A 23,475-nucleotide genomic window follows, 5' to 3' on the forward strand; every position below is an offset into this window, starting at 1 on the left:
GCATATCGTTAGCCTAATAGCATAATTGCCTAAGTCATTTTTTTGGTAATTGTGATATCTGCCTAACTTAACTCTCCTACCACTGCTGCACCACCCTACCTTATTCCCTACGTTCAAATATGACTTAGGCAACTATGCTATTAGGCTAACGATATGTATACGTATGTATAATCCGAGACTTTCTGGTAAACTATTCCCAAATATATAATATGATTGGTGACTGTAATGAGTAACTGATGAGTAACGCTCTGTGAACACCAGAGTTTAAGATCTCATTACAATGAACACTGACTGTGGAGAGTTGAAAACACAAAGAAAGCATGAAAACAATATGAACTTTCTCTACTGCAAAGACAACTGTAACGTTTGAGAACTGTTAAACACCATTTCTACCTTTAAAACAAAACAATCTCGTTTTCCCGAGCTTATGAGCGGCGTTCGTGTGTGTGTGGTAAGATTGTATCTGATCTGTCGCACAAACATTTCTCTGCGACAAATAAAGTTGCCATTTCATGCCCTAAGTTGTTTGACTTTGTTATTCAGCTTTGAATAGTCTTTTTATATTGTGCAGTTTGTAAATGAGCCACGTGAGCCACGTCTGAAACACAGTCAACTGTTTTAGAAATAATATAAATATGGTAACATACATCCAATACCTTGTTTGGATGTTTGAAGTGAAATGTGCCTTTAAAAGTCACCATTAGTCAATATTTCCTGTTCAAAAGTCACTCGGAAAATCAATACACTCCATTTTCCCAATGTCTTCTTTTATTTTCATGGTTGTATGCTTCAATATCATTTGAACACGCTCAAGCACAGAGCCAGAACGCCACAAGAAACCAAAAACTGGGTCAAAGCAAAGGGAGACGACGGTACAACCGAAACAAACATTTGGTCTCAAACTGGGTCTGTTTCTCAAACAATTTCTTTTGCAGTTTATTCCTGAAAAAATCATCGTTCTACTCCACGCAAAAATCATGGTCCACACCTGTTCAACACAGATACAACCTCTGCTGTTTGTTGTTTATGAATGACAAAAGAAAAAGAAGAAAAAAGAAAAACATGATGTCATGATGTGTAGACCAGAGTAGGGAGGTGGGAGAGGTGGAGGGCGGGGCTAACCCAGAAATGGCATAGCTGAGCTCTCAATATGAGAAAGCTGACTCGTGTGGACTTCATCTTGGTTTGTCATTTGCTTTAAAAACAGGTTTTTCTTTTTCACGAGTTCTTTTGTTGTTGTTATTTTCTGAAGCTGATCTTCGGCACGCAGAAAAGGAGGAGGGGCCGTGACAGTGGGGGTGCCGTCGCCGCTGACAACAGTGTGGTGCGAGGTTGTGACCGAGCTCCAACCGTTTTTTCCCTTCTCGCCAGGACTCTCAGGACGGCTGCGTACTCTTCAGTCCCGATCAGCAACCAGCTTCAGCACCTTACCGATGGCAATGGTTTTACCTGCAACACACAACACCACAGTCAACACAAGCACATCCTGACAGCCAGTGAACACACACCACCACAAACAGCTCATCATTTACCCACAGGCGCTGTTCAACTACAGAGACAGAAGAATGCTGCTCTAAGGTTCAAAACAAACTAAATACTTCTCTTTCAATTCCAATGACTACATAATAGCAGCAGCAGCAAGGATGCAGTTAGCAGACTTCATGTGTGTTTGAAGAAGTGACTGAATTTACCAGGGTCTTTGAATGCATCTCACTCACTGCTCCTTCTTTATCACAACACACATTGAACCCTGCACTACTTTCACTGGCTGTTTGCTCCATTTCATTTTCTGAAAGTCAAAGTCAGGGCACTGGATTTCAATCACTCATGAAGGAGGTCAAAGTTCAACCCCGCCCGCCCGCCCGCCCACCCACCCACGTACATACCTTCATCCCGTAAGGTAAAGCGTCCCATCTGAGGAAAGTCTTTGAAGGTCTCAAGGCAAATGGTCCCTGCAGTACGCAGACGAGCGATGCAGACCTGGTCCTGTTTGACAAATCGTGGTCGTGTCTTACTCTTCTCTCCTGATTTCTTGTCCACGAGACAGATTAAGGCCTGACGGGAACAGAGAGAGTTTAAATGTGATCAAATAACAATGTTCTCTACTTTCTTACAAACGTAGGTTTTCATGCATCATTATTATTGTATTATTAGATCATTATTAAAACACAATACATACATTTGACTGAGTTTTAAACAAACACTGTTGCAACTCCTGATCAAAGCTAATGATGTAGATGCTGGGATGTCGCGTTACACATAAAGTTTAACATCAACAGAGACGAGCCTCGTGTGGAGGAGCCACGATCTCCTTCAGTTCTGCTGTTTGGGAACACAACGCTTTTTCCCCTCAACTTTATTAAGAAAAACATTTCCCAGTGAACGACAGTAGAAGCGGAGAAAGGCGAGCGACCAGAACTCACTTGACATGGATATCACCAGGACAACAAATCCGTATCTCCTCTGTTCAGTTAAAGGAGACATATTATACCCTATTTCCCCCATTAAAATAGTTCCCTGGTGTCCTAATGAACATGTCTGTGACATGCTTTGGTCAAAATACATTAGGATGAAGCATCAAAGCAGTTCAATAACCCTGCTAAACCCGCCCCTTTCAGAACGCTCGGTTTTATGCATGGTCCCTTTATATGCAAATGTCTGTTGTGAAGTGGTGCGAACACACAAACACACGTTTGCTGACTTTATCCGGCACATTAGCTTCATATATAAAATCCTCTGTAAAACACTGTGCTCCACTGTGCAGCCACCAACAGCACACTTGTCCCTCCGCGTTGACATAATACCGCTCTTCCTCCCTCGCCTGCACTCTCGCAGGGACAAGGTGGAGCTCTCCAAGTAAACTTACTGGTGGGGCGGTAACATTCACGGTGTTAGGGGAATTCAACATGGAGTGTTTTATCGCCTATACTTACACTAAGGGGGACCATGAAAACATGACTGAGTATTCTTTTTCCACACTTTGGCGACTGGTAGGGCCTCCAGAGACCCAAATATAAGTATTGAAATGGTTAAAAAGTTGATTTTGCATAATATGTGATATATGCCTTAAACATAAAATGAATAAGACACTTGGTGAAACAGTTTTTTCTACATGCTGCACAAATATCTATCTTTAATTTATTATTGTTGTTATTATTGTTAGACTTTTAATTTGAGAACTTTATTTTTTGTTCGTAGCAGGTGCAGCAATATTGACTATTATTTGGTAATGTAATGGTAATTTTTTTAAAACCTTGTGAGGTACGTACCACACCAAGTTTAGTAAAAAAATCATCTCTGCCCGTCTGAGAACATAACCATTGGTGTACACCAGGGGTCAGATTAGGGACATAATCTTTCTCAGCGACTGAATATCAGAACATATTGTTACTCATCTTTTTTCTTCTGATCTAAACTATTCAATATTGTACTAAAGTGTTTGACTCAGTTCATATTTCTTTACAATAAATGAATGAATTAATTAATGAATGAATGGATGAATGAATACATTTCTGTGGAGAGTAATGCTGTAGACTGTGTGGAAGTCACAGCTTGTGACTCAACTGTTGGATTAGACTCAATGAGGAAGTGAACGTGGAATATTTGCATTTCCACTCATTCATCACTCAGTCGTGGGTCTTACCGTGATTTGCACTTCTTCAATGCAGGTGTGAATGTGAAGCACTGCGTTGTAACCTGGACAGATGATGGATTTGTGTTCGATGATGACGATCTAGAAAGAAAACCACATGTTGAGATGATACTTCACTGACAGCCTTCTACATGGAATCAGTGTGGACGATCCTTCAACCAGGAAATAACCACCATTCATAGATTCATAGATGATGTCACGACCATGAATGACGCTGTGCGCCTCTATACACGTATATACATGTATACTAGAGACTGTGGTACATGAGCTTCCTCTGGAAATACTCTTCTACTGTATGAACCAGGGCACGTGAGGAATTCTGACAACAAACAATCTAATAAATAATTATTAATAAAAACAAAACACTCTTTAGCAGGTAGACTCCAGAGTGGAATGAAATCTTGTCTCTGGAGTCAGATGAAGGGAAGTGGAAGAATATCTTCAGATCTATTCAGTCCGTCAGGTTGTGTGACGTGTGGGTCGATGTGTGTACACGGGTCCTGTTCATTTATGCTGGATCTCAGGCTGCCACCATGGCGGATCATAGAAACCCAGTCACGTGACCTCCGGAGCTCTACGCCCACCACAAGTGCCGTGTTAGTGAAGACAGAACATCTGGCCTACCATTAGCTGAGCTGACTTTGTTTATGTGTGGGAGGGCTGACGATCATACTGACGATCATACTGACGATCATCGTCTGTGGTCACTCAGCAGGCGCGCTCAGCAAAAGCAAATACTGTATTGAGCCTTCTGCCGTGTGTGCCTGCTCAGCTGCTGGAGCCATCCTGCTCCTACAGCAGCAGTGGGCACTGGTAAACCTGCCCTCATCTACTGTATATTACAGAACTTTGTATTCTGCAAAGGTCAAGTATTCGAGAACTGTCAAAACAGGTGCAGATTGTGGACACACCTGGGCGTCAAAGGTGCGCCCCGAGTGGCAGAGGTTCTCAGCGTTACACAGGATAAAGCCCGGCAGGATCTCCTCCTCCTCGATGCCCTTCAGGCGCAATTTGAGGTTTTCGCCTGGTTCAGCGTCATCGGTCTCCACGTCGTCTGAGAGGAGACTCAACACCTCCACCACGTGCTGCAAGAGAACAGTGATGACAAAAGAGCAAGGAGTCTTGTCAATGTCTTTAATCACTAGAAACAGAGAAATCTGTAAAAACTGGACTGTAACTGACATTATTTTCATCATTGATCTGACAGTTATGTTCTCGATTAATCAACTTGTTCGGTCCATAAAATGTCTTCCTCCAACCTGGAAACGATGTTCTCGAATGATTTGAGTTTTAGTGATTTCTTTGTCATATGTGCAAAGAAATCAGAACATATTCACATTTAAGAAGATGAACTTATTCCATGTATTAAAACCAGTTGGCAATGAATAACAATTACACACAATGTGTGTGACACACAGTGTATTTGTTATTCACACATGATGCAGCATCAACTCATACAAAGTAAAAAATACTTTAATATGAAATCAATTCCTGTCTGCCAGTATGAGTCAGTGTGAGGGAAGAGCGGTGTATCGAGTGATCTTACCCGGTTTGGCATCATGACCAGCTGCTGTGCTTTACTGATGGAGCCCGACTCTAGTTTACCCAGAATCACTGTGCCCATGTCCTAAGAGACAGATGGACACAAAGCAGGTGAAACACCAAAAACAGAAGCTGATTTATTACATTTACAAACTTGAATGTATGATGTCAAAGTGTTTATTAAATAGCACATTGTTCTAAGTAAATAAACACTTCTTCAACTCTTAACACACTTCAAACAAACAGTCATAACCAAGTGAGTCAATCTTTAACCTTCCAAGTAATGGGCTAAATTTAGATGCTGCATGCTGATAGCAGAAATATGTGCTGCACGCCTCTGCACTTCCAACAGCAGCTATGTTAACATGGACACATACAATACATCATGTATATATCCTATACAGCCCATCATTCCAAATGAGAGGGCTGGTATATGCCAATCGTTGATATTAACAGTGAGTCTGATCATGATTTCACTTGTCTGATCCACGTGAACATGACATATTCCCATTTCAAAAAAGAATAATCAACAGACACAAAAGTTACAGACGTGGAAGTGGAGTAAAAGGAGATGGATAGTGAGGGGACAGACGGACACGTGTAGCGTTTGTTTACTACAGAAACAGACAGACAACACTGCTCATGTAGTCCATGTAAACAATGCAATTGTAAAAGTCAATCGGAACAAATCTTTTCAGAATGTTTGCACATGTAAACACGGCTACGGCACTTTTCCACTTTGCAGTTTCAGCACAGCTTGGAACAACATGGCACGACTCTACATGATCTGGTTTTCCATGCGTATAGTACTTCCTCAACATGGGCGGAGTCATTATAGCACGGCTGCATGAAAGTGCCGGGACATCGTTTTATGACACACACACACACACACACACACACACACACACACACACTGATATAAATGTATGTCTTCTTAACTGATCTACAGTTCGGCATTGATGGGTTAGATTCTTGTGTCTGACGTCACACTCATGACTTCCAGTGACAACACTCTCTCACCAAATCTTTTCTAACCTTTAGCATTTTAGAAGCTACTCTTACTCAAAGCTTCATTTACAGAGTACTGAACCTATGGGCGAGTTACAATACATACCTTGTATTTGTCTACAATGGGCAATCTGACAGGGCCGTCACTGGATCTGTTGAAACTTGGCAAACTATCCAAGTGTGGAATGAAAGGTAAACCTCTGCAATGACATCAGACATGGACAGCAGTGAGACAGGGGGCTTCTGTCTTACATCATTCACACAAAGCAGAAGCAGACAGACTTACGTATACCAGGAGCACATGTCAGTGGGCTCCTTCAGATTGGCCCCCGTGAGCCCAGAGCACGGCATGAAGTGAATGTCTTTCCTCGGGTTGAAGCCCACCTTCTTTAAAAATGGCACCAGTTTCTCCTTACACTCTTCATACCTGAGGATTCACACGATGACAGCAGGGTGGTCAACATCATCTTCACAGTCACTAACATTCTGACAGACTAATGCAATATGCTTATTATTGAACCTTTGACAACAAACAACACAATGACCATCTGTACAAATGACCAGGCCACACAAAGCACATGAATACACAGTGTAATGTATCTGTGTTCTTAAATCTCACTTGAATTTATATTACACATACACCACTCATCCAACAGGGACTCTAATGTACATTATTTTGTAGATATCAGTCATGAATGTACTAGTTATAAAGGACAAGGATTTTCATTCACAGTTAATGTGTTTTTTTATTATTTCCTTGATCAATCTATTAGTTGTTTTGTCCATTATGATGGAAAATCAGTTCTCCCAAACCTGTCAGATCACTGTTATAATAATGGTGCTTTTCCACTACACAGTACCGGCACGACTGGCCTCAGCACATTTTCTTTTGCTTTTCCATTAGCGATAGTACCTGTTACTTTTTTTTTTAGTACTGGCTCTTGTGAGATGCCAAGCAAATTCATGGCAGTTACAGGCAGCCATGCTATGATGACTCCACCCATGTTGAGGAGGTGCTATATAATGGAAAACCATACCAAACCGTGTTGAGTCATGCTGGGACGGTGTAGTGGAAAAGCACCATAATGGCAGAATTCTGTTTAGCGTCACATTTAGATGATGGCCTTTAACAGGTTTGTTGGTAATAGGGGTGTCATGATTCTCCAAATCCTCCATTCAATTCTTTTTTTCCTCTCATTTAGCACAGATGGGCCTGCCATTCTTATACTTGCAGGGTTCTCACCAGTGCAGGAGAGTGTACGGGGCCCCTACACTGTGATTTTGATCCCCCATGCTGTGATTTTGGCCCCTAAGCTGTGATTTCAGCCCCGATGCTGTGATTCAACCTGAGTAGAGGGCTTTTCTGTTTTATTCATTGATTCTGTACCATCATAATAATGGTACCCATCGTTGGGGTACCATCGATGGTTCCCTCAAAATGCAGGAAATAGTGTTTAGTGTATTGGGTTATAAAATTTCCCGGGGGGATGCCTGTGGACCCGTCTGCAATACTCACGCCTGCTATGCTCGCCCTGCGGCTGCACCACACTAAGTCCACTAAGAACCCTGACTTTTCCAGCTGAGTCTAGGATCATTGGTTTTATGTCCTGATTACTATTTTTTTTTTAATTCCCATTTAATCGTCTACATGGTGTCATGAGTGATATGTCCATCATTTGTTTGCAATGCACCACACTAAGGCTTTACTGTAAAATTTAAAATATGTATTAGGGATGCACAATATATCGGCATTAATATTGTTATCAGCCGATGTTCGTCATTTTTTAACATATCGGCATCGGTTCAATGAGTAAAACTGCGCCGATTTTAACAACCGATGTTTATACTCGTCTAATTGCTGTTTGTGTATGTGTGTCGGGAAGGGGAGGCCATGCGGCATTTGTTTGGGCATATGACAGCGTCAGTGGCGCAAGCGCAGCACAAGATGTGTGTGTGTGTGTGTTGAGGAGAGAGAATGTCAGTGGTGTGGGCGATTTTTCAGGGTGTCAATTGAAGATACGCAAAAAGCATTATGCAACATTTGCAAAGTCGAGGTAATGCGCGGAGGGTTTCGCGTCAAGTCATTCAATACCACAAATTTGATTATGTCATTTGAAAAACCGCCACCCTGAAGTACACAACAAAGAAGCTAGCTAGCTGGGCTGGGACTCGACCAAAGGAAGTAATAACGATCAAGGTAATGGAAATGATTGCTCTTGACGACCAGCCGAGGGTTCCGACGGTTGATAGCGCATATTGAACCCCGCAACAACCTGCCAAGTCGGCGCTACTTTTCCTATGTTTTGCAATTGAATAAATATCTGGTTGCCATGAATACTGGCATGTTTGATAAAGTATTTTAACATGTTTTTTTTTATTATGGCAGCTCTTAGTAGAGCTTGTCAGGTATTGTTTCTCATATCTGTTGTGTAGTTTTATTGTGAAGGGAAGTGGCGCGGTTGTTGTTGCCGGGAGGAAGGGTTGTTGACTTTATTTAGGTACCCAGTATAGACCCCCTTATCTCGGTTACAGTAAATTTGGCAGGGTATTATTTTTATTTATGTTCATGTTTGTAATTTATGATCCAAACTTTCTCACAGGAGTTTAGTGAGTTGAGGGAGTTAAACTGTACTATAATTTAGTTACACACTTGCTACAAGTGGTAAAGGTTTCTAAAAACCTTTACTTGTAGTTGGTTACTTGTGTCTTATGTGACCTTGTTATTTGGAGGTAAAACAAGGAAGACATTCAAAAATTCAGCTTGCGTGATTTTCATTCTGTACAAACTTTTATCATCTCAGAAACTTTTTTTAAAAACATATATCGATATCGGTAGATATCGGTTATCGGCCATAGCAGCAATATTAATATCGGTATCGGCGGAAATAGTCATATCGGTGCATCCCTAATATGTATTAACAACATGAATGTAACAATAACCACTTAATGGGAAACTAACTGTAAAAAGAAGAGAAGGTCAGAGTCATGTAGCTCTAAATCTGTTGTTAAGGCCAGTAAATCTGCACCACTCTGACCTCCAATAACTTTTCCTTAACATTATCAAATATGGAAGGCAACACCTTTGTCATTGGATGCGACCTGTACGTTCCATTATGCCAATTAAATGCTTAAATCAAGGGTTAGGGTTTCACACATAACTATTCTTTTGTTTATCTTCTCACCTTTCAAGGCTCCAGTTGACTGTGGGGTCGTCCATTTTATTTACCAGAACTATCAGGTGCTTGACACCGGCCGTTTTGGCTAACATGGCGTGTTCCCGCGTCTGTCCACCCTTCTCAAAACCAGTTTCAAACTCGCCTTTCCTGGCAGAGATGACCTGAGGAAGAGCACATTCATTCAGTGAGTGGTTTCAGTCTACAGCGCGTGATAAATCCGAACGCAGTGTCATGAATGACGCCTTGATCCAAAAAATCCTTTGGGGAATGTCTGATTATGTTCCTTAACCTCAACATATGCCACAGGTTACATAAAAACAAGTTTGAGCTGATTTACTAACAAACAAACTCACATTTTGATCATACATTTGTGCCTGTGCAATTACTACTTCAATCTTGTGTAAGCAATGACAATTCTTTCTTATCTTATTTCCAAGAAGTTTAAAACAGCCTGGGAAGAGCAGTCCTTTAATTCTAAAACCAAAGACTTGCTTCAATGTGTCTTTGTGGTGTTGAATTAATGAAACTATTTATTTTCCATGGTGACTGGACAGAAAAGAAAGAGGGCTATGCATTCAGTTGTGTACTGGTGTTCCACTGGATCCAAACATTTAAAACAAAGCTGCTTATTCGGCGGACTCACCAGAACAGCCAGGTCTGCTTGCGATGCACCGCCGATCATGTTGGGCACAAAGCTTTTGTGGCCGGGAGCATCTAGGATGGTAAAGTGCTTCTTTTCTGTCTCAAAGTACGCTCGGCCCACCTCCACCGTCTTGCCTTTGTCCCTCTCTTCTTGGTTGGTGTCCAAAGCCCAAGACAGATACCTGGGATAATAGATATATATAAAAAAACTTATTTCAATAACCTTCATTTAACCAGGAATAAAACTCAATGAGATTAAAAAGCTTTTGCAAAAGTGTCCTGGCGAAGACGGGCAGCAGTACATAGCGGTTAGGGCAAGGACACAACCAATTCCATCATACAGCACACTCAACACAACATTAACATTTGAGGCATAAAAAGAACCCCATTCAAAATCAATTCACAACATTCAAATTATTATTATTTTTTAAAATAACATTGCTTCAGTTTGGATTAGCATAGCCCATTTCATTGTAAAAGACCTGCATCCTTACAGCGTAGTAGAAAACAAAGGCTGCAGTGTTATGATTACAAGTGAGCCCAGGTATGTTACTCCCTCCCATAAGAGTTTCAGGTTGTATCCATGATACTTTGATGCTCAGATAAATGTAAAACTTGTGGTTAATGTTGCCCTTTTCCAAATAAAAAAACAACCTAATCTTGCAAACATTTTACTTTAATTCCATGACAGGACTTTCCTTAGTATGGTGGTAATGAGATCCGGGGTCTGTGATACATCTTACATTTACATTTACGGGTCTCTGCAGGCCGAGACTTTTAATATTTCCCACTTAGCAACTGCAGATCTTGAGCCAATTAGGCACTACTTGCAAGTTTGTAATCAAGCAGAAAATCTAAGAAGTTTTTCCACAACTCCTTTTCACTCCAATGCTGAGGAAAAAAAGAATGCCCTTTTTGTTCCCTGAAAAACAAGAATCATCCCATAATTTAAAACCAAAAGTTATTTTTTACTCTTTGATGCCATTTTCATAGAAACACTTGTGAAATATATTTTCAATAGCCAATAGAGAGTATTTCAACTTGAAGGTTGTGGTTCGATTCCCAGCTCTGCTAGTCTACATGCTAGGGCTGGGCGATATATCGATACTTTAATATTTCGATAATATCACTTGTATCGATATAATTAATTTTGCGTTAAAATGGCAATACATGAGCCGCACCTATTCCCTATATCCACACACACACACACATCAATTTTATTAAGTCTGTTTTTATTTCTGATAAAAGAGTATTGTACTTTTTGAATTAATGACTGTATATTATTGTCATGCAGGAAAGAGATTTGTTTTATTTTTTCAAGGAGCATTTTTATTTCAGTGACCTCTGACATTTGGCATGAGGCTTAAACTTTATTTTTTAAAGGGTTTGCCCCTGGAAAACATTTTATCTAATATGCTATAATGATTATTATAGTATATTAGAAAAAATAAATATAAATATTATGCTTAGAAAAAATATTGAGATATATATTGAGTATCGCCATTCCACTAAAATATATCGAGATATGACTTTTAGTCCATATCGCCCAGCCTTACTACATGCCAACGTGTCCTTGGGCAAGACACTTAACCCCATATTGCTTCTGACTGTGCTGGCAGCATGTGAGTGGGTATGAAAGAGGTGCGATATAAAAATGAGCTGCACATAGATGCACTGCATGATACTGGGTGTGAATGGAAAAACTGTAGTGCAAAGAAGCTTTGAGTGGTCGTCAAGACTAAAGTGCTATTTAGATACAGATCATTTAAAGGGGACATATTATGCAAAATCAACTTTTTAACCATTTTAATACTTATATTTGGGACTCCGGAGGTCCTAGCAGTCGCCAAAGTGTGGAAAAAGAATACTCAGTCATGTTTTCGTGGTCCCCCTTAGTGTAAGTATAGGCAATAAAACACTCCATGTTGAATTCCCTGCGCTTATGACAGCAGCATGCGCATTTCATCGCGAATGTTACCGCCCCACCAGTAAGTTTACTTGGAGAGCTCCACCTTAGCTCCATCTTGTCCCTATAAAATGCGAGAGTGCAGGCGAGGGAGGAAGAGCGCTATTATGTCAACGCGGAGGGACAAGTGTGCTGTTGGTGGCTGCACATTAACAATAATGAGACAGATTTTGTCCATATCTTAATATTTTGCCACCCTCATGTATGTATGCACTAATGCACCACGATTCCATCATTATCATTTACATGCTGTAAAAAATGTACAATGTACTAGAGTCCAAATGTGCTTAATTTCCATTCAAATCAGCATGTTACCATGTTCAAACTACTGTATGCACTCACCAGGTTTCTCGGTTCTTTTCCTTTGCTTCTCTCTCATACTTTTCTAAGGTTCTCTTGTCAACCATGCCTGTGAGATACCTGTTGCAGAGAGAGAGAACAAATAAGAAAAACATGTCAAAAAGTCACATACTCTCTTACTATGAAGAAACTATGAGGTGAGAAGGAAAAGCAGGGGGACTCACATGATTTGTCCACCAATAGTAGATTTGCCAGCATCTGGAGAAGAAGCACAGATGAATTAGATTAGTTCCTGAATGTTTTAAGAAACCAGGAAAACTCCTGACCAAACACTGAAGATAAGTCTTTGAAGAGTTTGTAATAACACTCCTAAAAATTCATTTGTTTCTTATTTAAGCCATCATCTCTCAACTGCTGTACAGAAACAAATGAATGATGTGCTGACTGCTAAAGATATTTTGTCAACTATCAAAATCAATTAAGTGTCACTGATTGTGAAACAGCAGGTGATATTGTAGTACATGAACATAGTCGTAACAGAGCAAAATGTCAAACTTGCTGGTGACAGTGTAAAGGCCAAGTTTAACAGCTGAGTAGACAAACCATGGACCTGGAATATAAGCTATGGCAGCTGAAAGAGCCCAGAGACTACAACTGCATCAACACATTGTTTTACTCTGTTCTTTGCCATGAAATGCAGATGTGAGCATCCAGGCTCATCCCTGATCATGTTATATAATGATGGAAGTGAGATGTGTTTTCTGTAATTCCCAACAATGCTGAAATGTCACCTGATCATTAATATCACTTTATAATTTGAGAGTCTTATGACCTAAATGGATATGGGCAATTGTCATGACACAACAGCAGTGTTGCTGAGACAAACATTTGTAATGACCTCCCCTGACCCCTTCCTTCATCCCAGTCATACATATACAACAGTACATTTGGCATGAATGTTTAAAAACCTTATATTTTTACAAATGTTTCAGGAAGCACTACCCACAAGCAGGGATCTTATTTGGGGTAGAACATTTCTACAGAATTTCCTCTATTTGTGTGTATGTAACAGATCTCAACTAGGTATTATGATGCATTCAATTTGTACTTGGAAGTTGGATCTCCAACTCTGAAACTGCTACTTTTACTTCAAAGTACAACTTCTAACCAGCTGAGCTTTTCTGTTCAAGTCTGTCCCTGGCCATAAAACATTATAAAACTGAAGAAGCTGCAGGCCGCACATCATCTCACCGAGGGCCATGATTGGCCCACGGGCCGTAGTTTGGACACCCCTGATGTAGAGGCATTTGGTGTTATTATATTATTAGTAGGGTATTGGTATTGCTAATGATAGCTAGCTCAAGAAGGGTTTTTTTCCCCCCGCATCTCAACTACAATGTGGGTCCAACTTCCAAAGACCAGCCACAGAGCTGGTCTTGGGTCTAGGAATTTATGGGGGTTTTTCTTAGGTTAGGAGTGCTGTTCTTTAAAATTCCAAGGCATAAATCTTGGCAGGCATACATTTTGACATTTGACATGTGCTTTGTGGGTATTTCTTTAAAATAACCATCATCCTCTATGAAGTGAATGAGGGAAGTGTTTACACAGACCTACGTGTCCGATGAATACTACATTGATGTGCTCCTTCTTGGGGGCATCTGGTTGTGTTGGTGGAACCTTGGGCACAGGCGTTTCTTCTTCCTCCTCCATAGTCTCTGGAGCCGCGTCCTCTGTTATCACTTCCGGCCCCCGGTCACCGCAGGAGCCACCTCCTGGCTCCTCCTCATTTGGCTCAGCCTCTTTCTGGTCCCACGGCTCTTCTGTGATCATCTCTGTGTCACCATTCTCCACTGGGGCTGCATAGGGACATACACAGTCAGTTTCTCTTATTCACTAGCAAAACTAGCAAATATCCCACTTAATAACAGGTTATTTTGGTTATCTCATTTTATGGCATATTTATATTGTGATTGTATCGACGTTGAATTAAGTAAAGTAGTATAATATTTCTTTCCACATCACCCAGCCTAACATATAAAAGTTTAACACTTGGTGTCTTTAAGTGGTTGCCATGGTTATCCGCGTTCCAATGGTATAGGAATGCTTTCTGTTTTTCATCTTAATGCATCATTGAGTTAAAAGCACTAACTATGGGGGTGTACATAAATATTAATACACTAAAATGTCAAAATATTTTGTCTGTATATGTTCTTTGAAGCTATGCATTGATATATAGGAAATATTGTTGACAGTATCTGTGTTGTAGATGAGTCTGTGACTGCTAGCAGGTCATTGGACCCTCTCCATCCTTCCACTCACTAGACAAAGATAACGGTCAAATATAACATTGTTACTAATTGCTCATTTGGGTAGGAAAATAAACACATGATGGTGCCACCCAAGTAATATATTAGGTAACATATTGTGTGCAAGTCCACACACTATGATGCCATAAAGTCAACTGTTCGAAAAACATCCAATCTCAAAGGAAGCCAATGACAACACACACAAAAACACTAATATCTCATGGTTTCATGTGTGCAAGGGTATGCGCATGTGTGTCTAATTTACTATGCAAACAGCTGTATGAGTAATTATGCGATTGGACCCAAGACTGCAGGAAATTGGAAGAAACATTTTACAGTCACAAGTAGTCACAATACGATAATTTGCAGGAATCACCACCAGATGACTTGAATCTCTTCTTTTGGAAGCCTAAATCATTCGAAGATGATTGAAATAAGTGTTACGACCATCCTTCCTTGAATAAGCAGGGACAGCTGAGCATTTTCATTATCACATGAGAGAATTAACAAGAGTGAGCACACATTTAACACTGTGCATTTCCAGGGGTTTCTTGTTCAACTTGTGATCATCAGGTAGGGGTGTTGGGAGCTGATTTTATTGTGAAAGCCAAACTGATCAAAAAAGAAATGTGGTCTAAATCTGTTAACATTGTCATTTGGATTGGAACGATTGGACTAAAATTTGGTCTTATGTATTAGCAAACTGTATGAGTTTAACCCATACAACGTGTGTGTAATGTGCAAGCATGTCTTGAATAGGGATGTCCCAATACAACTTTTTCACTTCCAATACCATACTGATATTGCAGCCTACCCTAACTCGCTGTGCGGCTTCGTAGCCTCTGATTTCAGAGGTTTAAGAAACAAGTTTAACCTTTGAAATAGCAGTACGCTATTGTACACACACACGCTGTTGTGATCATGTGATCTCCATGCATCCAACACGCAGAGCCCACATGATCACAACGGGCACTGCTGGGTAGAAGTGCTGTTGTATCAGAGTGTTTATATCGGAGATTTTAGAGGCAGTCCGATATAATCCAATATCAATATCGGATCGGGACATCCCTAGTGATTAATCAATTACTAAATTAATCGCCAACTATACTACTACTCAAAAAATGTGGTTTTCTTTTTACAAATAAAAAAAATGGCACTCTTCAGTTTCTCAAATGTGAAAATGATCGGTATCAATTTGGTTTGTGGACAAAACAAGACATTTGAACATCATCATTTGGAGGTTTGGGGGACACTGATCAACACATTCAACTTTTTCTGACATTTTATGGACTAAACAATCAATTATGAAAATAACTGTTAGCTGCAGCCTATCTCACCCTAGATAATATTGCATGACATCTACACATGCACACATTGCAATGATGATGCTTGGATTATATATTGTTCGACTACAGTTTGACCATTTCAGCGGATTTCTGACAGATTTGTTTCACTAACTCTCTAACAATAGAGAGTATACCACAGGAACATGTCTGGTGTGTGCACAGCAACAAACTACTGCCCAAACACATACTTCTGTGCTTACTTTTCTACTTTCATATATGGCAATATGGCCAAAACCTTTTATTCAAGATTCAAGAGGTTTATTGTCATATGTTCAGTTAAGTCAGACGTCACAATTTACTTTATCACAACAAAACAGGGAAAAAAGTTTTAATGATCAGCCAATTTCAAAATGTCATATAGTTAAATATCAAGTATTGCTCCTGAGTGAATGTTGAAGAAACCTGTGGGTTTTAAACTTCCTAATAGACAGAAAACAACAAACTATTGTCAAATAAAAACTAAGTAAATCTGAGGCGACACATTCACAGCAATTGTGTCTCAAAGTGTCTTCACAGTGCTTAAACATAGATAAATACTAAACAGCTTTTAAATTGCCATCTCCTTCTTTCATATTGTCCCATCTTAGGGTCGTGTAAAGCTACAACCATTGTGTCATGGTAAATGTATTCAGGTATTCAAGTGTTATTAAACATTTTACCACTTCACACTCTTATGTTATCTAATGTAGCTGCACAATAGATGCCTTAGTGCAAGAAAATGAAGCACAGAATAATAATCACATTTAAGAGCAAGCTGAATGGTGGATTGACTGTAGCGCTCACTCCCACTGAAATAAGGCAATGTCTGTTTAAAGTGATAATGAACCACTATCATGGTAAACATGACAGTGCAACTCTCACAAAAGAGAAAAGGGACTGATTTTGATGTACAAACAAATTCACCCCTCAGTTTGTTGTTTGTTCATACAGCAAGGACCCCATGATAGAAAAATAGCTAAACATATACTAGATGACAAAGAGGGGGTTCAAACTTAACATCTGTAGCTGGAGAATGGTAACATATGTGAGAGGCACTTTGAGCTTTGTTAATCCTCTGTATAGTGTAAACTGGTACGTGTCAGGACAGTGAGGCAGACTGTGTATTGTGATGTTCAATTGCATTTTCCTCAATGGACTTTAGTGGAGGAGACTGGTAGTTAGCAAAGGGAGACAAACTTCACTTTTTAGTCATAAAAGGCCGTCTAACTGCAAGATAAAGTTACAAACTGTAATGTGACAAAGAGGACTGTGGCTTCCTCAGATTCACTCAGCTCAAGTGTGCACAGCTGAGCTAAACTACACATCGCATGCCCAATCACAAAGTAATGTAATGGGTTTATTTACTTGTGTCCCTGCCGTCAGCTATATTTTCAGTGAGGGCGAGCATTTGTGCATCAAGATGGTTCACTGCACAGGGAAAAAGCCAGGTTCAAACACAGAACAGTCAGTGCAGACTATTAACAGAAGTTAATACAAACACACTTCATAAAACAAACTATCCCTTTAAGTCAGGTCTGGAGAATATACAACATCCTCTGACACATGACACTAACAATAAAGACAGTCTAACAACATTTTAATGTCAAGCACGGTTTTATGACTGTCCACACTTTGTGCTTGTGCTTGTGTTAGACAGGCGATCACTTGCTAAACAAAAGCAACACAATGTCAGTTATTTCACTGAATACAGAACACACACACACACACACACACACACTACTGCAAAGCCACCATGGCGTCCCGACATAACTGCCGGGTTACACTGCACTAAACCTCGCTCAGGTGTCCAAGTCTGCTTCACGCGATTCTCGGTGACACATTTCTTCCTACTCTTGACCAGCAAGTGCGTCAGGACATCCACGTCACACGAACACACACTTAAGGCCCCCCTCCAATAGACGACATAGGTCAGCTCTAACCCCCACGTTACTTATATGTGAGTGTTAACAATGGCAACGAGGACGTAACCTCTTTTAAAGCCACAGTCATTCTTTAAAATGATTTTCTCGATATTTAACGGGATCGTGTCTCACGCGCGGTATTCGTCAGTTAAAGCACACCACTATCACACATGCTAAGTGGCTACCGCCGGTTGCTTCAGCAGGCTAATGCCGGTCTGTCGGCGGACTGTGTTATACACTTCTTACAATCCCCAACAAACCATAGAACAACAGTGTGTACCACAAGTAATGAGTTAAATTCACTGGAAAAGTTCGGCAGCGTCGGGCGGACCGTGTAGATACACGACCTAGCAGCTAGTTAGTTGCGCTACAGGGAACGCGTGTGAGTTTAAGTGGCTAACAAGTTAGCAGCTAGCAGCCCAGGCTACTGAGAGCGGCTAGCTACATGCTAGCTAACGCAGCTTCCCCAACGTGACTGAGAACTCACCAGCGGGCTCGAGGTTTTCCGTGTGAGGCTTCACGGTAAAAGACGGGACAAACTCGGCGGCGTTAATGTTGGGCACAAAAGGTTTCGCGTTCACATTTAGAGCTGCGAGCGCTGGTTCCAGCTGTCTGTCGATGACTGTGGCCTCCACATCGTCCTCTTGTTCCCAGGAATCAGGGGCAGTGTCTCTCGGGTCCATCGTGGCTCTTGGATTTACAAATACTTTGAGAGATTTGAGCTACGCAGTTCTCGGTCTCCGAAGACGTCCACCCTAAAGCCACAGTGTCGCTCAGCCCTGAGAATGGTTAACTTCCTCCTAACTCTTGGTGCGCTGTTGTGAGCGGGACTGTGGTGAAGTGAAGCCGCCGGCTTCTATCGCCACGGACGCCAGAGAGGATGTTCGACTCAGCACTCCCAGACTCTGTCCGCGTGAGCTCGTGGGTCCCGTCAGCCGACGTGCTAGCCGCAGTGGCGTCTGGGACATGAAGTCTTACACAACAACAGACACCGTTCACTTTGAAAGGGGTTCAAAAGGCAAGAAAACGACATTACCCACATCCCGGTGGCAGCTGGTTTACGTCAGTAGTTTGTGACCTTTTCAGGAACCGCTGCTTTCATTCACATATGTTGAAGCAAGTGGACAAATACTTTGATATGCTTCACTTCACTTTGTTCACCAACTAATATTATGCTGTGTTTTATTTTAAGTATCTTACTTACTCTGGGAGTTCATTTGTCAAAATTCAACTCAACATTCTGAGCATTTGTTGATGAAGTTTTTGTTACAAAAAAGGCAAGAAAATAACTCAGTTACAAGTGCAAGGTACAGAGTTCATTTTTATTGTATTATTTTAAAAACAAACACACTATTGTGGGGAATGAAGCAGTAGAAGCTGGATGATGGGATGGATGGGTGGATAGTGTCTGCCACCACTGCTAATTTTCTGAACCGTTGCCCTTTGCATTCTGTTTAATCATGGATTCCACTTTCAACATTTTGGAATATGTTGCGTTCCATATACATAGCAACTTGGAAGTCGGAACTGTGAGTGACGCAAACATATTTTACATTATATTTTATTTTATTTTTTCCAGTCGATTAAAACTCTCTTTGTGGTAGTTTGTGTACATATACCATTAGCGTACCAACAAAAAGTACTTTGTTTACTGTGTGGTGTTTGTATCGGGCAGCCGCCCTGAGATCCCAGGGTTGGTGAGGTTGCTCAGCTTTTCCATGTTGGAAATCCGAGTTCAGACTTTGGAAACTTCAAGTTCCGACTACAAATGGAAAGCCGTCACACACACAAGTAAGTACTCTACATGAATCAATAAAATAATCATATTAAATAAGCTCATCTAGGATAATCACGCATGATCAGTCACAATTGCCTAAAATAGATGCTAGAGTAAAAGTACCTTAATAGAAAATGACTTTGGTAGAAAAGTCACCTTTTACAAGTTTGAGTAAAAGTCTTAAAAATATATGACATTTACTGTACTTGAGTATTAAAAGTCATGTTATGATATAAAATGTACTTCAGTTTTCAGAGTTCAGTGGTCGAGGGAGTTTGATGGTGGTTCGATTCCCGGCTCCGCTAGTCTATGTGTCCTTGAGCAAAGACACTTTACACGACATTGCTCCTGACAGCTGTGCTGGCAGTGTGTGAATGGTGTAAAGACTAGAAAAGGACTACAGATCCTGAGCAACTCTTCTTCTTCTTCTAATCATCACATCCGAAAAGTAAACCCAGCTTTCAGATGAGTGTAATGTGGTCATTTATATTTCATTATTATTGTTGTATAAGATCATTGTTTGATGAAAGCAAATCATTTAAAGTGTACATATCACTCTCTATCGTCTGTCTGTCCATCTGTGGTCCCTCAAGACAAAATGACTGATGAGGGAGAGTGAGCAGTTCAAAGTGTTTTCTCATCAGGAAAACAAAAATGCCGTAGATCTGGAGAGACGGATTTCTGTGCATGCAGATCAGATCTGATCACTTGCAATATACAGCGCTTCACTTTTTCCACATTTTGTTATGTTACAGCTTTATTCAAAAATGGATTAAATTCATTTTTTTCCTCAAAATTCTACACACAACACCCCATAATGACAACGTGAAAAAACTTGTCATTATGGGGTGTTGTGTGTAGAATTTTGAGGAAAAAATGAATTTAATCCATTTTGAAATAAGGCTGTAACATAACAAAATGTGGAAAAAGTGAAGCACTGTGAATACTTGATGTACTGTATAATGTGAACACAAATCCAATCTGCAGTCTAAACAAGGCCACAGTAACCTGTGCGTGTTCCACTGTTCAAAAAGACTGAAGTGGCTACTTAAGAACTCGTACAGTCATGAAAAACTACAGAACACTGCTGGTTTTGATTAAGACTAAAAATCTTAAAATTTAATCAGCTGACAGAATGACAGACAACGTAAGAGTAGAAAACACTTAAGAAAAAGGAAAAGTAATCGGAGACAGACATTTCATATCAAATCAAAAACAAGTGAGATTATTCATTCAGCTTTTGCATTAAATCACATGACAAAAACAATCATTTAGAAAATTCTGCTTCATTTACACCTTGTAAGAATTTAAATAAAGTACAGCAGTAGTTATCTACAAAACAAGTGCAATAAAGCTCATATCCAGTTGAGTCCATGTCGTCTTCAGTGTCCACTCTTCTAAAAACCATCTGTCGAACTCTACAGTCAGTGTTTCACCTGGAACTGGCTCAAAGCACTAAGGGACATTTGAGACATTTTGAGACATTTGACATGTTTCGACACCACCATCTTACAACTATAGAGCTCTGGACGTCACATGACTCAGTTTCTATGATCTGCCATGTTGGCAAAAATGTGGCCTCTGTTTCACTCTCAGCATGTCATTCAGGACACGGTCTCTTTACATGGTTTCAACCGACATGCAAACTTTGCAAATGAGACGTTTGTGCCTCATCGTTTGGGGAAAAGTGAAACCAGTTCAACAGAACAGAGTTGTTTTTAGGGGCCACGGCTTCTCGCTGCACTCTGAATCAAACCGATGTCTGCCCGTAGTTTGCTGTGATTGATTTATTGCTGTTTCTCCACTACGATCTCTCTGCTACGATCTGGCTTTGTGACAAACTACTCTGGAGTCTACCACTAAAAAAAGATAGCGCTGTTGTCAGTGGAAGTGTTGCTTTAGCATAATATTAACATTAGCAACGGGCAGTGTATTGTAAATAGTGTCTGTGCTAACGTTGCTGTGCGCCTAGCTCTTGGTAAATCCATGATTTATTACCACTATGTTTCTATGGTCTTCTTCTGCTCACTGTGAGCATGTTTCATAGCAGTGATTCACCTCCACTGTCTCTGGATCTGCGGGGATCTCCTGTTAGTCTGTCTCTGACTGATTTGGCACGTCGTGATCATGAGATAGAGCGACAGGAGCTGTCTGACATATTGCCCGATCCATGTGTCAGTTCTATGTTCTCGTATATTCGTCTATCGAGGTGAACAGCGGAGTAGGTCAGAGGGCATTATCTGTGTTGTGTGACATCAGCTACCAGAACTCTATGGAGGCTCATTCAGATCCTAAACAAGAATCCCTCAATGACGAGGAGCTGCTGTTGAGCTTCAAACACAGGTTCTTATGATTATATTAAGTGTGCATACACAATACACCTTCATCTCCGGTTTTCCTTTGCCATAATAAATATGTATTAACTTTGCTGTCAGTGAAATCCTTTAGTTAAATAGATATTCTGACAGCTGTCACTGATGTGAGTGCCAGTGTTAAAGGTACCATGGAAGCAGGAGCCCTGTGTTATGGCACTTGTAAAACATGTGAACAGGAAATATGTGCGGTGAAAGTACATGTGGCAAATAAACACTTTTACCCAGAAAGAAAAAAGATTTACAAACCTACAGGAAACTTTCTCTTTCCTCCTCCTTCTCTCAGCAGTGACTCTGATTGACTGCTTATTATTAGTAGCCATTTGGAATAAAGAGATGAAATCATCCTCCAATATAGATTTATTTGATCATTAATTATGAGTAATTGGGCAAGGCAGATATTGATAAATGCTATTTAGGCTATTAACAGTGAAGACAGTAAACGTGTTTGAGTTTCATCTCTACATGGGCACAGATTAAAATATATATATTTATGTTTTAATTAACTTTAATTAACTTATTAACATCTAAAAAATAAGCCCTGTACGTTACAGCAGGAGCGGGTCCTCTTCCATGTTTGAGTGCAAAAGGTAAAGAACTTTTAATTGGTGGTGAGGCATTCCTGACATGGAAAATCCAAGTTTACTACGACTACAAATGGAACGCAACATAACTACAGTGGTCAGGCTGCTTTAAGAAGCTGCCACTGAGACTAATTCAGACTTCATTTGACTTTTGGACTACTGACCTGGATGAATGAGAATGGACAGATGTGGAGGAAGAACGTGGCTGTTGGTCTGATTATTTCACAAACTGCTGGTCTACCAGAGAAAATATCCAGTGAGCAGCTGTTCTCTGGAAGAAGATGCCTTATTTATACCAGAGGTCAGAGAAGAATGACGAGACTGGGTCAAGATGACAGAAAGGCAACAATAACTCAAATATTCACTTGCTACAAGGTAGGAAGAAGACCATCTGTGCGTTTCCATGAGCGGTACAGTACGGTTTGTTTATGTTTCCATAGTAGTAAAAATAACCAGCCCTGACTATTCCAGTTTTTGGCACCCTTTACTTGGGATACTGGAGTGAAATGGCATGGTCAGGTCAGGCTTCATCTGCTGTGTCGGGTTCTCTATCATCGTTCACGTCATTGTTCACTATTGTCGTTCACTATCATCATTCACTATCGTTGTGCAATGTCATGGTTCACTATCGTTGTTCACTATTGTCGTTCACTATCGTCGTCGTTCACTGTTGGGTCGGGTTATTCACTGTCATCATTCACTATTGTCATTTGTGGTCGTCGTTCACTGTCATCATTCACTATCGCCGTTCACTATTGTCATTTTCACTGTCATCATTCACTATCACTATGTCGCCGTCATCACTATTCACATCATTCACTATTGTCATTCATCATTCACTATTGTGGTCGCCGCTCACTGTCATCATTCACTATTGTCATCACTGTCATCATTCACTATCGT

General features: G+C 40.5%; 1 protein-coding gene across 1 annotated transcript; it reads right to left on the bottom strand.

Annotated features, from left to right (window-relative positions):
• Nucleotides 1–750: 750 nt before the first annotated feature.
• On the bottom strand, nucleotides 751–18,749 carry gspt1l (G1 to S phase transition 1, like). Its single transcript, XM_044050330.1, has 13 exons — nucleotides 18,327–18,749; nucleotides 13,897–14,142; nucleotides 12,511–12,544; nucleotides 12,329–12,406; nucleotides 10,022–10,202; nucleotides 9,385–9,539; nucleotides 6,489–6,629; nucleotides 6,309–6,402; nucleotides 5,199–5,279; nucleotides 4,564–4,737; nucleotides 3,644–3,733; nucleotides 1,887–2,055; nucleotides 751–1,449 (listed from the first exon to the last, which is right to left on the bottom strand). The coding sequence occupies exons 1-13, from the start codon at nucleotides 18,520–18,522 to the stop codon at nucleotides 1,397–1,399; spliced, it is 1,692 nt and encodes a 563-aa protein (XP_043906265.1). The 5' UTR covers nucleotides 18,523–18,749; the 3' UTR covers nucleotides 751–1,396.
• Nucleotides 18,750–23,475: the final 4,726 nt, after the last annotated feature.

The sequence above is a fragment of the Solea senegalensis genome, linkage group LG19 (genome assembly GCF_019176455.1).
Source record: "Solea senegalensis isolate Sse05_10M linkage group LG19, IFAPA_SoseM_1, whole genome shotgun sequence".
Lineage (NCBI taxonomy): Eukaryota > Metazoa > Chordata > Actinopteri > Pleuronectiformes > Soleidae > Solea > Solea senegalensis.

Bases quoted from the DNA above. Each gene is read 5' to 3' on its own strand.
- gspt1l (XM_044050330.1), bottom strand. From the start codon at position 18,522: ATGGACCCGAGAGACACTGCCCCTGATTCCTGGGAACAAGAGGACGAT. The intron at 10,203-12,328 runs GTGAGTGCATAC...CTATTATCCCAG, and splicing joins GAAAAGAACCGAGAAACCTG to GTATCTGTCTTGGGCTTTGG. The intron at 3,734-4,563 runs GTGTGTCCACAA...TTTTCTTTCTAG, and splicing joins GGCGCACCTTTGACGCCCAG to ATCGTCATCATCGAACACAA.